The sequence below is a fragment of the Pseudopipra pipra genome, chromosome 3, assembly GCF_036250125.1.
Source record: "Pseudopipra pipra isolate bDixPip1 chromosome 3, bDixPip1.hap1, whole genome shotgun sequence".
Classification (NCBI taxonomy): Eukaryota; Metazoa; Chordata; class Aves; order Passeriformes; family Pipridae; genus Pseudopipra; species Pseudopipra pipra.
The window spans coordinates 110,534,287-110,550,542 of record NC_087551.1 but is presented as its reverse complement, the minus strand read 5'-3'; the positions used below and the strand labels follow the sequence as shown (position 1 = coordinate 110,550,542).

Below are 16,256 nucleotides of genomic sequence, written 5' to 3'. Positions count from 1 at the left end.
TAAAGTTATCTGAGATGTTTCTGATCTCCGAGAAATCAAACAGCACAGCATTGTGGCAGCTGATCGTAGATCTTGAGTAATTGGATTTTGCAAGAGCTGAGAGGACAAACCACTCCCTTTGGGTGTCTGGGCACACACCTCCCAGCCTGAGGAATGCAAACAACCCCAACCAGCTTGTAAAGCCTTAGACTGATACTGCTGGTTTAGGGTTTGGAGTGCCCCCCTTGCTGGAAGTCATGGTTTCAGTCTTTTTCCAAGCCCCCTGGGAGCCCAAATTCAGTTATTCCTCCTGGGAGAAGCAGGTTTGTGTCTGAGTGTTGCAGGATGCTGGTCTTCGTGTCCTTCAGAGGACTATTGCTGAGGTTGAGGAGAAGTTTGACAATCAAGGAGCATTCAGTTTTGCCATCATAAGGGTTCAGAGGGTATGTAGAAGCACAGCTCCAGGTGACATGGGTAAGAGGCCTTTTAAAACAGGTGTCCATACTTCAACATGATTGGGTTTTGGCCCTTCTTACTTAGAGGTATTTTTTTAAATTCATCTCTACCTCCTGTTGTATCAGGTACAAGTAATTTAACCTTCCCAGGTGGGTTGTTTTGGCTGTGTATGATTGTGCTTGGCTAAATTCCTACTTAGTGCTGATGTGAGATGTGAGACTGGCTGTATCACAACAGTAAATAATACCTCCTTTTCAGCTAAATTGGAGACTTTCCTGTGGCTGAGGAATGTTTGGATTTGTGGTAGCAGACAAAATGACAGTATCTCAGGAAACCCTGTAAACATATTGCAAGGATGTGGAAAAATGTAGTGACTAAAGCTCTTTGAAAGCAGCCTTGTTAGTAGGAAGAGGTTTAGGAATTTCTCATCTGTTACAATAAACTACTTGCTGTATGTTACTGGCTGTTGGGAATCTGGCTGTTGGAGGTGAGGTGATATTTAGGAGAGCCAGCAGTGGCCATAGCATGAGGTTCATCAGGCAATTGTCACCCCTTACAATCGGGTGTCCCTAAAGGAAAGGTTATTACTTGCTCACTGAGCTTTTTAGCTGTGCTCCTGTCAGCAGTGTCATCTTGGATTTATAAAGGGTGATGCATTAACTTGGTAAGATTTTGTTTTGGGGTGTTAAGAAGGTCTGTTGCTCAGAGAAGTTGTGAATGCCTCATTCCTGGAAGTGTCCAAGGCCAGGTTGGATGGTGCTCTGAACAACCTGGTCTAGTGGAAGGTGTCTCTGCCCATGGCAGAGGAGTTGGAACTGGGTGATCCTTAAGGTCCCTTCTGACCCAAACCATTCTGTAGTTCTGTGAAATACAGAAGTGCAGATGCTGCCTCCTCCACCAGGAGGAAGGGTACCAACCACGTGGGTGTGATTCATCAGTGTGGACTCCTGGCAAAGGTGGCAATCTGGCAGTTCTGTGGGTGTGTTTGTAACTTGTTTTGTCATTTTGCAGTGCAATACCTTCATTGTCATCTGCAGATTCCTTAACATTAATCCAGCCAGGCAAGACAAGAAGCAGCTGGTGCCCAAGGTTATTTCTTCATGGGAAAACTCCAACTGAATCAGAGCACCCAGGGAGCACTGGGTAAGGCTGTGAGAGTGAGACTGGGGCACAATGGCAGCAGATGAATGGTTAGAGAATCATCTCTGATACCTTGATGATCTCTGGCTGGGTTAACTTTGCTTAATGTAGAACCCAGACTTCTGAAAACGGTGAGTACTATCACAAAACTTCACTATTCCAGAACTGCTTGGGAATTATCAGTGGTCTGTGAAATTGGTTCATTCATAATCTAAAATGCATTTAGTTGCTGTGGCTGTATTTACTTTGCAATTACTTCATCTGTTTTACATTCTCTTTGCATCTTTGGAAATAATTACTTAACCTCTGATTGTTTTTTCTTGAAGTTTTGTAATTGGTCTCTAATCACGGTGCTGTAACTTTTAAGAAAATCTGGAGTTTTCTTATGGCTAAAGTTAACTATAACTCTTCTCAGAACTTGCTTTATTTAAATTTTTTTAAGTGTGATTCCTTTAAAAATACAACTAATACCATTCTGGGAGAATTAAGAACTTTACTTTTTATGCTTGGATGAGCATGCTGAACACTCTGAAGTCTCCAGCTGCAGCCTCAAATTGCATGGTAGCAGTGGCAAGTGATCATGGCCATTCAAGCCCTAAAACTAATAGATTAGGTTCTGTAACAATGGATTTAGTATTTTTATTAAATGTTAAATACACACAGTGCAAGTTTGTACTGTTTGGGAAAATATATTTGTCCAGCTAATTATGGCAAGGTCACGATAAATTTTAATTTTGTACAACATGAGCTTGTAACTTTCCCTGTAAACTTAACTATAGTTTGTCATGTGGAGAGGGAAGAGAGGTGACTCCAGGTGATGGAGAACCCTTTGGCCAGAGACCCTGGGTCCACCAGTGTGGGGGTGTAGCTGCCACACTTGTCACTGCATGGGCAGAGCCCTCTGGTAGCTGTGCCCATGTGGGGCCAGACTGCCATGCAATGCATCCTGCCAGAAGTTAAAAGCAAGAACATGCTTGGGGTAGAGTCAAGGAGGATAGTTTTGTAGGATTTTATGAAATACTTCAGTTTTAAGCCAACAAGAGTGACAGAGTAAGGGATTTGAATTTGAGGCTATGATGCATTAACCAGCATATGGATTACTTTTTAAATACATGATCAGTTTACCTTTCTTTTTACTGTTTTAAGAGGCTCTTTGCTCTCTTGTAGCCACTGTCCATCCACTCACTCTTTGCTCTTTCCCTTCTGTTGAGGGCTCTGAAATGACCTGGAGAAGGAGGATCAGCAGCTGGTGACGGTCTCCTGAGCTGGGTGGGAGAAACCTGTGGGTGTGGAAGTGTCTTCTCACTAGAAAATCCTTTTCATGTGAGAGAGTATTGACAACTCAGCTGCTCGTGTACCTGTGTCCTGACAAAACAGAATCCTCTGGAAGAGAGAATTAACATGTTTACAGCTGCTTAAAAAGTCAGGCATCAATGGTAGTAGATAGTTTATGAGAAGAGATAAATTGTCCTCTGTCTGAAGTGCCATAATTGGATGCTTTGGAGGAAGAGGACTATCTATATATGCTTTCATGTGGCCCTGTGTCACTACATCCCTATTTTTTCCTAAAGTGGCAGTGACTTGCTGTTGTATTACTTGTTTTGCTCCAAGCTTCTGTTGCTGCACAGTGGTTTCCTTGGCAGATTCTTGCATTGGTGAGACTGGGAGGTTTCCTTGATGAGTCAAGCAGCGAGATCAGTGTTTCACTGGCAACACGGGCCAGTATCTCTGTGAGCCTGAGATACCTGGAGGTGTCCCAGATTTCTGCCTCACTCAAAGGTAACAGCCCTGGGTGGAGATCCATTGGTGATTAAATACGAAATGAATGTGAATTAATTAATGGTGAGACGTGATGAGCTCAAGGATTGTAGCTGTGAAATGGAATTAGGGCTACGAGCATACAATCAACATTAATGACTGCAGAAATCGGGAAAGAATTTGATACAACCTTTTGCCTCAGACCTGTAGGTGTTTCCCAGCCACCTCCCCTTCTTTGGCAATATTGATCCAAGTATTTTGGTTCACTTCTCCATATCCATTTTATTTCCTTACAAGAGCTAATGGCTTGTAGCTTTTCACCCAGAAAATGCTTTTCCAGTTAGCAGTTGAATTCAAGAGGCTGTCACAAGGCTCTCCTTTAGAGCTAGTTTAGAAATTCAGTGCATCAAGATCTACATTTATGATTATTTCATGGTTAAGTAATAAACCCACAGACCTAAAAGCATAGAAAGGTGTGAACAAATGTCACAGATGAAAGGGGCAGCCAGCTGTGTGCCTGGGCCTTTGATGCTGTCAGATGGTGAGAGCTTGGAGTCTCCTGGATGGGAGAACACATTTCTGCTCCATCAGCACAGGACCCTTTGTGCTTCTGATCTACATCATCTGTGCTGATCAGTATGTGTCGGGGGAAAATTGAGTGGGTCCTATCAAGGCATGGTGGTTTGATGAGCTTTTTCTTGTTGCCATCTCCTGAAATCTAGTAATCATCCTGCTTTGCAGCTGAGCATTTGTTTTGTGCTTTACTGTTTTTGCTCACTGGTTTTATGGTTTTTATTTTTTAGTAAATGACCTAATCTACTTATACCTCCAGTGATAGAAGATCAGTGTCTCAATTCTTTTGAATGCAGAGCAGCTGTTGCTTTTGCCTTGGACATGTAAAGCATGTAATAATCAGGTTTGATCTAAAACATTGTTTTTCCTTAATTTCTTTTACTGAATTATTTTCTTCCAACAAATATGCCTGTAGCAAGTTGCATCCCAGGATGTTTAGCTTCTATCAAGGACCACAGGAAGCTTCATGGAGGGAGCAGAGGTCTGAATCCACCTTCAAAGGAAATAACTCTTTACTTGGTCTGGTCCTTGTTTATTAGTTTTTGATATCCAAGGCCTGAGTGCCCAAGTTTCTTACCTCATGATGGGGCTCCTCAGGAACTGCCCAAGGAGAGCAGCAGTGTCGAAGTGGAGGCAAGGCTGTCTTAAATCACTTCTAAAGGGACCCACAGGCTGAACTGCTTTAATAAGCTCTCCAGCTCTCGGTTTACAGTAAATTATTAATGCAATAACTTTCAGTGTTGGACAGATTTTATGTCTTTTTTTTCTTTTTTTTCATTCTCGGTAAAGGTAATAAATTATGAATGCCCCAAATCCACCTTGCAAGCCCAGTAAGGACAGTCTTTGTCATAGGTTTATCTGCTTTCAGACTGTGTTCAAAAAGTGGAAACAATGGTGTCTAAACTTCTTTAACATGTTTCTTCCAGGAGGAAAGCAGCAAATGCTCAGCGATGGATGTGAGGGTGGTCTGCTTCCTGCTCCTTTGGGCTGTGCACTTCTTCCTGGCCACACCACACAGTGCTCTCAGAGTGAGTTCCACTAGACCAGGTTGCTGAAATCCCCATCCCACCTGACCTTGAACACTTTTAGGGATGGGGCAACCACGGCTTCTCTGAGCAACCTGTTCCAGTGCTTCACCACCCTCATCATAATTTCTTCCTCATCTGGTCTAAATCTACCCTCTTTCAGTTTAAAACCATTACCCCTTGTCCTGTTGCTATAGGAGAAAATACTTTGAAGTATTCAGTATGTTCAGTATGCCAGATGCCAGTGAACCTCCAGCACAACTCCTGGAGTGCTAAAAACCTGCTATTCAGCTTGTGAGAACCAGGTTGCTCAAAGCCTCATGAATCCTAACCTTGAACACTTCCAGGGATGGGACAGCCACAGCTTCTCTGGGCAACCTGTGCCAGTGCTTCACCACCCTCACAGTAAAGAATTTCTTCCTGATACCTAATCCAAACCTGCCTTCTGTCATTTTAGTGCCATTCCCCCTTGTTCTGTCACTCTACTGTTGTAAAAATTGCCTCTCCAGCCTTGTAGCCCCCTTTAGGTTTTGGAAGGTTTGGCTGGTTGTAGATGATGGCCCAAGCAACGATGGAAGCTGTTTTGGATTGTGTCAGGCTGTACAACACACAGTTCCAGCAGGTGTTCCTGCCTGCAGGAGGTCTACACACAGACCTCGGGGCTGCTTCCCAATCCGGAGAGGAGCAACGCAGATATTGGTATTTGTACAACTGTAGCACTATCTTATGGCAAAAGTCATATAGATCACATCAGAAATTCATATATTCTCATCAACATGAGAAATACTGGAGCCTAACAGAGGCTTTTTGACTGAGGAATAACTGCTGGAGTTGTGTGATCCTCAGTGTGTCATTTCAGTAGAAAGGTCCAGCTGAAGGTTTCATCTAGAGAGACAAACTCTAAGTAGTGAGTTCTGAATTGGTCTGTATGAGCAAGGGGACATGAGCTCTGCATTCTGGGCTCAAAAGGACTATTTCCCCTCTTTCTGGTTTGTGCCAAGGAATTATCCTTTAGTTATTTATTTAAATATTCAGCATATATTCTACTTCTTATTTTTCAGGTTCTCGGTAGGGAATCAAAGACTGGTAATGAGCAAGGTACAGTGAATAACTATGTATCTGGTTTAATTCTTTGTGAGTTGTTATCAGTTATCAATACTTTACACCACCGATACTCACCTCATGGACCATGAGGACCATGAGGTCTTACACCTTGTAACAATATCTGCTTGATTTATTTTTCAGATGCCTGTATAAATGTCATTCCCTGCCAAGACAATGGAGCTATTTGTATTCAGCCTTGTTCTCCCTCCTTCCATGGGGAGACAAGCTTCGTCTGTGAAGACAGAAAGTGGCAAATGTTGTCTGATGCTTGTGCAAACTTGGATGTTCAGTCCCTTTTTCAGGTGAGTTAACTGTTATGCACCTTCTTTGGCCTATGCTCATAATTTGCAAAGACAGCTTGTCTCTCCATACCCTCTCAATCTTGAGCAAAGCTTTGACTTCATGGAATCACAGAATCATTTATGTTAGAAAAGACCTCTAAGATCATCAAGTCCAATCATTAACCCATAACAATTCATTAATACTGTGTTTATGACTAAACCATGTCCCAGGTGCCACATCCACATGTTTTTTGAACACTTACAGGGATTGTGATTTCACCACTTTCCTAGGCAGTTTGTTCCAATGCCTGACCACCCTTTCAGTGAAGAAATTTTTTCTAATATTCAATTTACACCTGCCATGGTGCAACTCAAGGCCATTTCCTCTTGTCCTATCGCTTGTTACTTGGGAGAAGAGACCAACCCCCACCACGCTACAACCTCCTTTCAGGTAGTTGTAGAGAGCAGTAAAGTCACCTCTGAGCCTCCTTTTCTCCAGGCTAAATATCCCCAGCTCCCTCAGCTGCTCCTCATCAGACTCGTGCTTTTGTCCTTTCACCATCTTAAATCAAGTGAAAGGAAATAAACTTGGGAAATGCATGTGTGGAAACATAATTCAGAAACAAAGTTACTTTGTTCAGTTTGTTGATGTTCCTCATGTGGATCTCAACCAAGACAAGGATACACCAGGATGAACCTGAGAAAAGAGCAATAGCAATATCTGTAATGATCAGATCATTACATTCATGGTAAATTCTCCTCAAGAACAAAATAAAACTTAAATCACTTCAAGAATAAGGCACTACATTTAGTTCTTGCCCCTCTTTTCTTGTGTGTTGTACCAGTACAATGTTTTCTCAGGTGAGCTTTGGTTCTGGGTTTCAGTCCGTCTGGCACATTCCCTGCACACCCAGCACCGGACCTCTTGCCTGGTTGTAACTGAAGCTTCATTTTCATTCTGTTCATTAATTGTCTCAAATATGTTTTCCTCCCTCCAGAGGATATCTGAAAGTGGACTCCCTCCATGCTCTGGAGGACATGATGCTGGAGAACATCTTCCTTTTGTAGCAGGAGGAAAGCCAGGGCATGGGAAGCCTGGAGACGGGCCAAAACATTTTGGTGCTGATGACCATGGGAATAGGAGCTGCCAAGCTGATTTTTCGTGCATCATCCCAGATATCCTGTCTTCACCAGCCATTCCAGGAAACATAGCTGATATAGTGGATTTGCTGAAGAAGATTTCTCTGCTGTTATCAGAGAATGTCACTAGAGCAAAAATGCAGGTATTTACTCTTGTGGGCTTTGGGAGGTGCTGCTGAGGTTTCCAGAGCATCTATACAGTATTTTGTCCTTATGGCCAAAAATGTCCAATGAAGTGGTGGCTGGAAAGAATTTTCAGAGTGGGCCATTGTTTTGTTGTCAGAGAAACTGACTTATTCACGTGTGATGAAAATATACTGTGGAATTAAATTTCTTTAAAAGCAAAAGTTTTCAGGACCTGCTGTTGTAGCTGTGGAATAGCAGTACAAGGAAGAATTAATTTTTGAAGTATGACACTATAGGGAAGGCAGCTTTGGAGATGCTGACCTGCAGCTGTGTTGTCATGTGTTGCACAACAGAAACTGGTATCTTTTCCTGATGAACTCAGAAATCAGAGAGGTTGGGGAAGAAATACAGGAAGGGTGACGTAAATCAGATCTGCACAGTGGGTCAGCGTCTGGAATAGAACTGGAGTGTCCTGATTTTTTGCTTTATGTTTACTTCTCCAATCACCTTTCGATCTATGATATGAAGAGGATAGGACAATTCTAGTAATGAGATGTTTAGATTTGACTGGGATGGATCATGGGGAGCATGTTCAGTGTCAGAAGGAATATTTCCTTTGTAAAAATCACTCATGAATTAAATGAGCCTTTTGGGAAGCTCTGCCAGTGGAATAATATTTGGTTTCTTTCTAATATAAAAAAAATAAATTATAGTTTTCATGTTTGTTTCAGAGCTACAGCAGGATAGCAAACCATATTCTGAACAGCTCCATCATTTCCAACTGGGCTTTTGTAAGGGACAGAAATGCTGGTTCAGAATTACTGGACTCAGTGAATTTATTTGCTGGGAAACTCCTTCTAAGGAACGGGTCAGAAAGTGTGCAGGAGCCCTTCATCGCTACGAAAGGCTACAGCATACACAGAAACACTTCAGGAACGAGCTTTGATTTTTCTATGGAGTTCAACAACACAGGCAACATCACTGGGCATGTGGTGATCCCAGAAGAAGAGCTTCTGAAGTTGCCTAGGGCTTCCAAGGCCATCAGCATCGCGTTCCCAACGCTCGGGGCCGTCATGGAGAGCGCCCGGTCAGAGCCCGGGTTTGTGAACGGGATGGTGTTGTCGGTGGCTCTGCCGGAGGAGCTCCAGCGGGTTTCGCTCACCTTTGAGAAGGTGAATAAGCTGGAGCAGGTGGAGGCCCAGTGTGTGGGGTGGCACTCTGCTGAGCGGCGCTGGGACAGCCGGGCGTGCAGGACGCAGTCGGACACCGTCAACAGCGTGGTTTGTGTCTGCTCCCACCAGCGCCGGACCTACAAGTCCTTCTCCATTCTGATGTCCCCCGCGACGCCGCGGAGCGTGGCGCTGGATTACATCACTAGGGTGGGCTTAGGCCTTTCCATTCTCAGCCTGGTTCTCTGCCTTGTCATTGAGGCTGTTGTCTGGCACCACGTCACAAAAACTGAAATAACCTACATGCGCCACTTCTGTTTGGTCAACATCGCTGCATCGCTGCTCGTTGCTGATGTTTTGTTCATCCTGGCAGCTATTGTGCACAATACAGCCCTGAACTACCAGTTGTGTGTAGCAGCCACTTTTTTCCTTCACTTTTTCTACCTTGCCTTGTTTTTTTGGATGTTTACACTGGGCCTCTTGATTCTCTATGGATTATTATTAATTTTTTTTAAGGTAACGAGATCTGTGTTCCTGGCTGCAGCATTCTCTATTGGATATGGATGTCCCTTGGTCATATCTGTCCTCACTGTTGCCATCACTGAACCAAAGAATGGATATTTAAGGAGTGGAGCCTGCTGGCTCAACTGGTATGAGACAAAAGCCCTTTTGGCCTTTGTTGTGCCTGCTCTGAGCATCATTGTGGTGAATCTGGTGGTGGTGGTGGTGGTTGTGGTGAAGACTGGGAGATCCTCTGTTGGAGAAGGCTGCAAGTCACAAGATTTGAGCAGCATGATCCGAATCAGCAAAAATGTTGCCCTTCTGACCCCTCTTCTGGGTCTCACCTGGGGGTTTGGATTGGCCACGATTCTTGACAGCCGATCCCTGGCGTTCCACATCACGTTCGCACTGCTGAATGCTTTCCAGGTAAACTCTGGGAGACCAGGAATAGTATGTGCTCAGATTTTGAGCCTGGGATAAAGGTATCAGGTCAAAGAGGGACTGGCAGCACGTATTGTGCATGAAAAATAGGATCTAAGCCTTCCTTTCGACTCAGCCCCTTTACATAATACATGCATGAGGCATCCTGCATTAGAGTAGTAAAGGTAGATGGGTAATGGGGCAAAATAGTTGGTTTAAAGTGTGTTGAACAATTAAGAAGATGAATTTCTGTTAAACATAAAATACACCAGTTAATGTCCAGTAACTGCAAAGATGTCTCATCCTTATCAATTAACGAATACACAGAAAATTCTCATTTGCTGTTGAAGATGGCCCTGGCACAGGTTGCCCAGGAAAGCTGTGGATGCCCTATCCCTGGAAGTGTTCAAGACCAGGTTGGATGGGGCTTTGAGCAACCTGGTCTAGTGGGAGGTATCCCTGCCCATGGCAGGGGGGTTGGAACAACATGGTCTTTAAGGTCCCTTCCAACCCAAACTATTCCATGACTGATTCTATGGTTTTGAATAACTGATTGGTGTTAACATCCAGTGTTACCTGACACACTGTTGTACACCTGGTCTGTCTTAGCTCTTCTTGATTCAGATTGTAACTGAGTGGGCTGAGAAAGTCCTGGTATGTAACCCATCAGTCCAGTTTGTAGTGAGAATTAACACAGGTTGTATATCCATTCCTGATGTTCCCAGACAGCCCATATGTCCCGGGTGGATAAACCCATTTTGTGCATTGCTATTACCTGAATGACAGCAGATGAGGTCTATCCTTACGGAAATGACATCTAGAAGCACTTAAGAAACATCATGTGGCTATGCTGGTTTTGTTAACTGGTTTTGCAATTTCTTAGGGATTCTTCATCCTGTTGTTTGGGACACTTCTGGACAGAAAGGTACTTATTCTGGATTATATGAACATTTTCTACTCCCTGAGAAACCGTTCCCTTTAATATTTTTAATTTAAATCTACAGACAAGAGAAGCCTTAAGGATGAACTGCCTTTCATCAAGACGGAAGTGGGGTCTAGAAAAGGTAAAGATTATTTTATTTCCCTGTTACTGTCTTAATTTACCAATTTACACACCTTCTTATTTGTACGTGAAAAGAATGGAACCATCCACTGCATCTTACCTAGCTTAACATTTTTCTAAGGCAAATGCTTGCTGAAGGAAATGCAGGTATCTCAAAAGCATGTTGAGGATATTAAGCTCCTAAATATCAGAAGTGGCCATTGATCTTTTTTTGTTACTGCTACATGACCTACTGCTGTACAAAATTAAAAATGGTATTTTATTCTAATCTCTTTACCTGTAGATGTCCAAGCCCTTTAGATACACAATGCCAATGACATTCCCCCCCCCATCTGTAAATTAGATTTACTTTAAGGTTACTGAATAAGGAAGGAACAGAATTAGGAGTCCAAAATCCCAATGTAATGACCTGGTTGCTTCCTTCACAAAAATGTGGATCTGTATGCCAACAGGGCTGCTTTAGGATGTCAGAGGATCATTCTGCTTTCAGCAGATGGATGGAAACCATTCAGAACCCAGACAGTGTGTTTGGTGCTAGTTGATGTTGTGTACTCATGAGAGCTTGAGGGCTTTTTAAAAATCAGGGCAGTTCCTTAAAAGCAAGTGTTTAAACCTTAAGGAAACAACTGTGTTTCAGCAGCTTCCTAGGAAAACCTTGTCAGAATTGATGTGTTGGCATCACTGAGTTGGTGCTTCCTACCTGTACTGGAAAACTTTTGTCTGTTGTTCTTAGATTTCTTTTGGTACCAAGGCTTTAGTGGTTTTACACTGTGTTTATGAAAGGGAATCCTCTTTAGCGGTCTCACAAGAATTATCTACAGTACTCCTGCTGTCTGCCAAAAGAAACTGTGTCAGTTCAGTTTGGACTTTGAAAAAATAATTTCCTTGCTTTTATCCATTTGTGATTCTAGTATTGAAAGCTGCAGAGGGTCTTTCACTAACAGTGTGCGCAAACATACTTGATTTATGAGGGGAAATAGAGGGGTTGTGGAAACTATGGCTCCCTTCTGATATCAGCATTTGGGTTGTTTGGGGCAAGAGAGGCTGCATGTTTGTGGAACTTCTAACTCCTCTGCATCCTACCTCTCCAATTTAGTTTTCAGTTGCATCCAGCCCTATGTACTAAGTTTAAATGCATTGCAGAAGGTTTTCTCTTAAAAAAAAAACCACAAAAACCCCAAAACAAACAAACAAACAAACAAAAAAAAACCCCCCAAAAAAAACAACAACTAACCAGTGAAAAAAAGTAAAGAAAACAAACCCCAAACCCAACAACAAACAAAACCACCAAGCCTCAAATTTCTGCTGAAGATTTTTCCTACCCAGCAGAGGAAAAAGAAAGGATGTGTTTGTGGCTGCCCCAAATTTAACGAACTGAGATTACATTTCTTGCTTATACAGATTGAGGATCCAAACAGCAGTGAAGGTGTTTCACATCTTGTCAGGCTTTAGGTCAGGACTGAAAGTTTGAAAGTTAAAGTTTTCTCAAGTCACCACCAGTATAACCTTCTGGAAACAACAGGTCTAAATTTCACTAGTCCCATGACTCAGCAACGTTTGATAAAAGTATTAAGTGATCTCACTGGGGAAAACTTGGTGTGGAAACTGTGGCTGCATGTGCCTAAGAATTTGGTTGATGTTGTCACGCACCTGGGTGGAAGAAACCATGTGTAGGTGTTTATAATGGCATAACAGAGGGGGAAAATATTAGTCATCCACTTTTGTAAACTTGGGTGTAAGCATGGAGTTTGACTCATGAGAGCTGAAAAAGTTGGTCACACCTGAAATAATTGTTATTTAAAAAAAAGTAGTCTCATTTCAGGGAGTTTCAAAATCACAGAATCATAGAATTGTTTAGGTTGGAGAAGACCTCTGAGATCACTGAGTCCAACCATTACCCAGCACTGCCAAGTCCACCACTAAACCATGTCCCTCAGTGCCACATCCATGTGTCTTTGAAATCCCTCCAGGGATGGTGACTCCACCACTGCCCTGGGCAGCCTGTTCCAATGCTTGTCTAACCTTTCAGTGAAGAAATTGTTCCTAATATCCCATCTAAACCTCCCCAGGCACAACTTGAAGCCATTTCCTCTTGTCTTATGACTTGTTACTTGGGAGAAGAGACCGACCCCTGCCTGGCTAACCAATCTGCTTTCAGGGAGCTCTAGAGAGCAATAAGGCCCCCTAATCCTTCTTTTCTCCGGGCTGAGCCCCCCCAGCTCCCTCAGCTGCCCCTCACATGGACATCAGACCCTTCCCCAGCTCCATTGCCTTTCTCTGGACTTGCTCCAGCACCTCAATGCCCTTCTTGTAGTGAGAGGCCGAAAATGGGACTGTGTGTCTGGGGGTTTAATGGTGGAGATATAATACATCTAGAAGGGTATGCAGACTTGTTTCATGTTTCCCCAGACTCAGAGGAGCCTTTCTTCTGGGTCAGATTTTAAGTTGACCATCCTGTGACATTTCTCACAGGATGCTGAAGCACCTCCTGGTTGAAGTGGACCCTCCCCCTCCATGGATGATATCTGTAATCTGACCTGCTGATTTTTTTTTTCTCCCTAGTCCTAGCAGTGGACAGTTACCTTCAGTGGATCTGACCAGCAAGAAGAAAACGAGCACTTCTTGCACAGAAGTCCTAGTTTGAGGTGAGCTGAAGTGTCTGACCAGCTCGGAGCATGGACAGCACTGTCTGGGAGCACAACCACAGGAAGCATCATGAAAACCAGAAGAGAAAAGGCCTCGAACCTGCTGTCAGGAGCAGGAAACCATCAGTGTTGCTGCAGCCCTTGGAGGAAACATGCTGATACATCAAGCTTGTTTCTCACCTTTGTGAAAACTGCTGTGAGGAGAGTTTGTCCTCATTTGCCATTTCAGTGCTTCAGTTTCTTTCTTTTTTTTTTTATGTCAGTGCAATATGGAACTGTACAGTATGTGGAACTGTTCTAAAATTATTTAATTTTTAATATGTACAAATGTTGAGCATTATCTATCTGCTTTTGGCTGTCTTTTGAGCAAAACCAATTCTATTTGGTGTCACTGTGTTCATCATTTCCATTTGTCCTCTCAGACTGATGGATAACATAACTTTATTTCTGCATTACAGCTGTTCTCTCCATCTCTGTACCTGTGTGTCAGAGCAATTGTACAAAGCCCTTTTCTAGTCTGTTAGGACAGAATTTTTGTTCTTTTTCCTGTCCTGCAAGGCAATGACAGAGACAAATAATAAAGAGGACTGTGCAAATAAATCAGTTTCCTTCTTTAAATGTGGGAAAGCAAGCTTGGAATATTCTTCAGAGTTGAATCAAGAGTTGATGGACATCTCCTGAGCAATGTCCTAAGCAAGGAAATGGTTTTTCCATGTGAGATGGAGTATCTGGTTTCAGTAGAAAATCTGTCCTTGGTCTGAGAAACCCTTTATAATGAAGGCTTTGATAGAAACATTGTCTGTTGTCAGGATGACTTGATGGTTTCAAATGGAAATAAAGTTTTGTCATTATTACTAATAAGTGGTACTTATCCTTCTCTACCAAACATGTAGATAAATGCCCTGTAGTATTCACTGCTGTTACTCAGGTCAGAAATCACTTACCCCCATGTGGCTTCACATACATTTGAGATATAGAAGTTTTAATAAAAATAATAGAGTTTAATGTCATCAATACACCTTTACTGAAGAGGGATTAAAATGCCCTGGCAAATGAACTGAGTAATGTGGGGGGTGTGATATGTACCATGGAAAAACCCACAGCCAGATGTCCTGGTGGGAGAGGGTGGAGGGCAGAGCTCTACTCTGGGCCATGAGGCACTTCTTTTCCTCAGGACTCTGTTGCTGGCTCTCCTCTCTTCTTTTCTTGTAAACTGTGGTCTTGTTACAAGAGTCTATGCTGTATTTTTACACAGTGGAGAGCTTTAATCAATTAGAGGTAAAATTGGGCTTATGTGCTGCTGTAACATAGATCTAAAAAGACCATTATCCCTAAGTCTGCTACTTGGTGTCAAGGAACATCTTCTGTGCTGTAGCTTCCTTCTCTGCTGTAGCTTCTTTCTCTCCTTGAAGCACTGAGAGAGTTTTTTCTTTCTTTCCCCCCTGGGAAGTTACAGGTATCTTGGGGCTGTTTCTGTTAAACTTTTTTTACATCAGTAGCATCTCCCCCAAGCCCCTGAATGTCCTTCTTCAAGTATTATCAGAGCTACCTCAGTGCTCCTCATACTTGAGGGGATTATTGCATTGTGGTGTTGCACACCTGATTTATTTTCTGTGTTTTAAAAAAATAGATAAAAGACTGGCACAGGATAGGTAGTGTCGGGTGAAGGTGTTGGTCAGTGTTCAGTGAGTGTCCTTTGCAACTGTGAGTCTTTACACAGGTACCTCTGTTCCCTCTGAAGGAAAGGGGCCAAGTGGTGCATTTTGCAGCATGGAGAAAGCAACCTGCTGTGCACCTGAATTTGCTGCCATGGATTTAAAAAGAGTTCCATTCCCATCACTCTTCAGGATCACATTTAATTCAACTGGATTTTTTCTTTTTATTTGCTACACTGTTAACAGGGAAACTGTATTAATGAAATGTTTGGATTTTTCCATAACACCTGAAAATTTAAGAAAACTTGCCTCAACCTGGCACCCTACCCTCCTCTCATGTGCACAAACACGCATGTTAAAAAAGGCTGTTACAACTGTGGATTTATAGAAGGTCCAGGATGAGACCTTATACAAACTTCCTCCAAAATCCCTGGAAATCCAGCCGAAGTCTTGCCTGGGCAATAGCACCATGAAAAAAAATCTGTTTCATCTGCTGTTTATTAAAGGGAGTTTGAAGTATGGTACTTATTTTCAGCTGCTGGCACATATCATTGTTTTACCTTGTGTTTTGTGACACCTCGTGTTTTATGTAAAAATAACTGGTGGGAGTGGGGCCTTACAGAGAACCAGGTAATGGTACAGGATGGGGATGGGCATGGAACTTCTATTTTTAATACCCCAAACTTAAACTGACCAGGAGCATTTAATGAATAAACATATTTGAGAGGTGAAAGCTGTAGCTGTTCCTTCATGGGCTGAAAATTGGTATTTCTCTAAATGCCATAGGCTCAGAGTCCAGTTCTAATTGCAGCTGAGGAGAGGGAATCACTAAAGTTGGAATTCTGCCTGTTTCCCAAATTATCTGTATAGAAACAGCTTAATAATGTCAGTGTTGTGTGAGACAGATCCCTTGATGTGCAGGAGCTTGTTTTGGAGCAGTTCCACACTGCCTGCCAAAGTGCCCTTCTTCACAAGGTGTCACAATTAATGGGACATCCCATTTTTTTCCCACAGATTTACAGCACTGTTTGCATGGCCAAGTATGTGACTACACAAGCAGGGTCTGTAGGATTATGTTCTCCCAAAGTGAAATCTCATTTCTGGGGGAAAGCATAGTTTGGAACATGGAGCCCTCTTTCACCTCCTGCCCCACAGTGAGAATGCTGCTGAAATCCCCTGTGGATGTGCTTCCAGGAGTGAGCCCCTTGAGAGCACTGCCTC

The 16,256-nt window shown here is 42.9% G+C and overlaps 1 protein-coding gene across 1 annotated transcript; it reads left to right on the top strand.

Moving 5' to 3' along the window:
* The first annotated feature begins 4,686 nt into the window (after positions 1-4,686).
* Positions 4,687-14,241, top strand: ADGRF4 (adhesion G protein-coupled receptor F4). Its single transcript, XM_064650689.1, has 8 exons — positions 4,687-4,934; positions 5,993-6,029; positions 6,177-6,337; positions 7,315-7,599; positions 8,314-9,678; positions 10,556-10,597; positions 10,677-10,736; positions 13,298-14,241. Exons 1-8 carry the CDS (start codon positions 4,857-4,859, stop codon positions 13,301-13,303), a joined length of 2,034 nt encoding a protein of 677 aa, XP_064506759.1. The 5' UTR covers positions 4,687-4,856; the 3' UTR covers positions 13,304-14,241.
* Positions 14,242-16,256: the final 2,015 nt, after the last annotated feature.

Bases quoted from the DNA above. Each gene is read 5' to 3' on its own strand.
- ADGRF4 (XM_064650689.1), top strand. From the start codon at position 4,857: ATGGATGTGAGGGTGGTCTGCTTCCTGCTCCTTTGGGCTGTGCACTTC. The intron at 7,600-8,313 runs GTATTTACTCTT...TGTTTGTTTCAG, and splicing joins TCACTAGAGCAAAAATGCAG to AGCTACAGCAGGATAGCAAA. The intron at 10,598-10,676 runs GTACTTATTCTG...TTAAATCTACAG, and splicing joins GGACACTTCTGGACAGAAAG to ACAAGAGAAGCCTTAAGGAT.